This window comes from Octopus bimaculoides, chromosome 2 (genome assembly GCF_001194135.2).
Source record: "Octopus bimaculoides isolate UCB-OBI-ISO-001 chromosome 2, ASM119413v2, whole genome shotgun sequence".
NCBI lineage: Eukaryota > Metazoa > Mollusca > Cephalopoda > Octopoda > Octopodidae > Octopus > Octopus bimaculoides.
In genome coordinates, this window is record NC_068982.1 from 51,078,488 (window position 1) to 51,081,808 (window position 3,321).

At 34.5% G+C, this 3,321-nt stretch overlaps 1 protein-coding gene across 14 annotated transcripts in view; it reads left to right on the forward strand.

Moving 5' to 3' along the window:
* Positions 1–413: 413 nt before the first annotated feature.
* LOC106873237 (collagen alpha-1(I) chain) overlaps positions 414–3,321 on the forward strand; it is a 220,446-nt gene continuing 217,538 nt past the window's right edge. For 5 of the 14 annotated variants that reach the window (XM_052977094.1, XM_052977104.1, XM_052977064.1 and 2 more), the window contains exon 1: positions 417–1,101. In XM_052977094.1, coding sequence (XP_052833054.1) covers positions 847–1,101 — 255 coding nt within the window. In that variant the 5' untranslated portion in view covers positions 417–846. Of the gene's footprint in view, positions 1,102–3,321 lie in introns of all 14 variants that reach the window. The other 9 variants (XM_052977060.1, XM_052977082.1, XM_052977066.1 and 6 more) reach the window with 6 other exon arrangements.

Here is a 3,321-nt window from a genome sequence, read left to right on the forward strand (position 1 = left end):
TGTGTGTGTGTGTGTGTGTGTGTGTGTGTGTGTGTGTGTGTGTGTATATACGCATGTATGTATGTACCAGACTTGAAAAATAAGTACTAGGGCAGAGTCGTTCGACTAAACACTTCAAGGCGGTGCCCCAGCATGGCTGCAGTCCAATTACTGAGACAAGTAAAAGATAAAAGATATAAATAAATAAATAAATAAATAAATAAATAAATAAATACAAACTTCTTTCTTAAAGTTTTAATCAGCTGTTGTTTAAAATGAAATCCTCAATTATATGTCAAATTTGATCAAATAATAAAAAAAATAATAACTTTTAATTCATTGTCGAAGCAGGCGGAATGACATTAAACTTACAACAAATAATGTTCTTTTTTTATATTTTTTTATGATGATAAACAGCATGAGCAAACTTTAAATTCCTCACAAGAATCAGGCAGTTTTATGGCTTCTCTTGTTTCTCAACTTTACTTCTCTTATTTACGTCAATTTCTATTAAAACATCAACAAACGCTCAGATTTCTCACTCGATGAAGTAAAGGTAGAGCCCATTAATTAATGCGAAAGAAAATAGATACAATTATTGATAGGGCTAGCTTAGAAAAAGCGATGCAGGCGCCAATAGTAATTTCATCCTTTACACCCCTTTTCCGGCGAAGAAAATCGGTTCGCCCGGTTGCAGCCGGCAATCACTACTTGATGGAGAGAGAGAGGGCGAGAGTGAAATGCTCCGCACACTATAGAAGCTAAGTAAGAGTGTAACTGTCAAACTCTAAACACAATTCATGAATGTCTTATAACACCGGGCTGCCTGCTTATGCCAAGGTAAAGTAAAAGGCTTTTCTCTCCAGCATGGAGAAACGTTGCATCTCTTCCGACAGCAATCAAAGTGAACGTGATCGATTGCTGTTTCGAAAACTCGTTCAGTGGGTATCTGCGTGTATTATATTTACTTTACTTGTTATTCTGGTCGGCCTGTCCTGGAGCTACATCAGTACATTAGCATCTCTACAAACAAGAGTTGAGCAACTAGAGAAACAGTGCACGGATTATGAAAAACGCGTAGAGGAGTACGTTGAAGTAAAAATAAAAGAAACATTCATCAAGGTAAGAGTAATAACTCACTTTAATTGTTTGTTGAAATATTTATTAATGTTTTATATTACACGAGATGCATGTCATAATGTATATATGTGCATGCCTGTAAGCTTCAAACAGTAATTTTCACGCGTTTAAATCTTCATGTGTTTATATATAAATAACGTATGGTTTATTCAACAAAGTTTATAAACTAGATGTTTTACGAAATATGCTTGAATTGATTTTAAATCGAACTCTGTTGCTGATTGATAGATACTGGGTTAATGTAACATTCTCATATCTATCTATAACATTGCCTGGATAGCTGTTTTTTTTTTTTTTCAGGCTAAAAGTTTTTTAAACTGTCGCGAAATAACAAAATCATTTAATTCGTTCCTTTATCTTAATAATCATTGTCTATTTAACGAAATTTACATTTTATTTCTCATAACAGGGCTATAAACTGGCCCCTTTTATGTCAGGTAAGAGCCAAAAATTATTACAAAAGTATATACAATTGAAAACTGATTTACGGAATCCAACCGAATTCATAAGAAAATATATTGCTAGATTTTCTTTTAAAATATTCTGTCAACTTGGTTTAGGAATTAAGTGCATATGAAATGTAAAAAGTTTAATAACTATGACAGAAATGTCTAGACTGTTCATAAATGCGCTTGAAAGTATAACACATACACACATTCCTATATAAAGAATCTTGAATAGATGCACATACACCTCTCACACACACACGCACACATTCATATTTAAAGAGCCTTGAATAGATATACGTAAACCACACACTCGCGCGCGCAAGCCGCTTGGACATATGCAGATGGAGGAACGGTCACACGCTCACACACACACAAAAACATGCACGTACTCAAACTAATCAAAATGTTTCAAACTTTTATATTGTTATTTTGTTATATTCTCATTTATACGTACATATATTTGGGAGATCAGTGTGCACTCACCCATAGGAGCCTCTATGCGGTGGTTCAGACTGCTAGAAATAACAGCCAATATCTTTCAAATTACATCTTACCGCCTTTAAAGAAGGATACCTAGGACAATGTAGCCTTTAGTATAAAAAAAATGACGAGAAAGTCACGTCTGGAAAGCCTTTTATCATACATAGGTCTACTCGATCTAGGCTGACTTGAGGCTAAACAACAAAAATGCTAACTTAAAATCAGCTGCTGAATAACACAAAACGAAATGGTTTGATAAAAACATGTAACAAAAGTATGATTGTTGAATTTCGTCGCTGTTAACGGTTGACAACTCTCATTCGGAATCTTTTTTTTTTTTTTATTTACTCTTAAATAATCCTTTTCAAATCTATCGCATACACGAGGCCCAAATACACTTAGTTGTAAAGAAGGCCTGGATGGATGAATTAAGAAAGATTATTTACGAAGAATATAGTAAAGCAAGTGGTACAAACAAGTGAATCTAAAAGGATTTAGTTATCGGTAAACATGACTGAAGATTAAGACGACGATAGCGGACACCAAGACGATGGTGATGATGATCTTACTGTGAATGTGCTCGCGTAAACAAACAGCAGACTTTGCTACAAACCTACCTGGTTTAGTAAACAAAAAATAGTAAAATCGATTTGCTAACATAAACAATCTTTGCAGATGTACATGATACATACACACGTTCATTCACCCACATGCTTACACGCATTCACCGACGCGCTCGCTCGCTCACACACACACACAAACACACACACACGCACGCACGCACACGCACACACACACACACACACACATACACACAGGCGCCGCGCGCATGCATGTTCATATGCGTGTTTGTATTTCATAAATATGTGTGGGTTCACAAGTAAAATTTAAAAAAATGTGCCTGATAATATCGTTGTTATAAAGACTACCTCTTCAACATATATATACGCATGCATTAACCATATCACACATTCACATGCGCACCTGTGTATGAGTTTGCGTGTTGTAACTGAAATGCTAAATAAAAGGGGTTTTGGGAGATATATAGATGATAACAAAATCTAAGTAAATTATAAGGATGTGACTCTAGGCTTTATTTGTTCTTTATTTGTTCAACCAAAACTTTCTAGACCTTAATCTAAGCAGATTATTTTGAAAGAACAAATAGTTTTAATAGATGACTACATTTCATAGGTTATGTATTTCAAATGATTTTTTTTTTTCTTAATGAAAGAGAAACTACATACATTTATTTCTGTATAAATGAATGAGG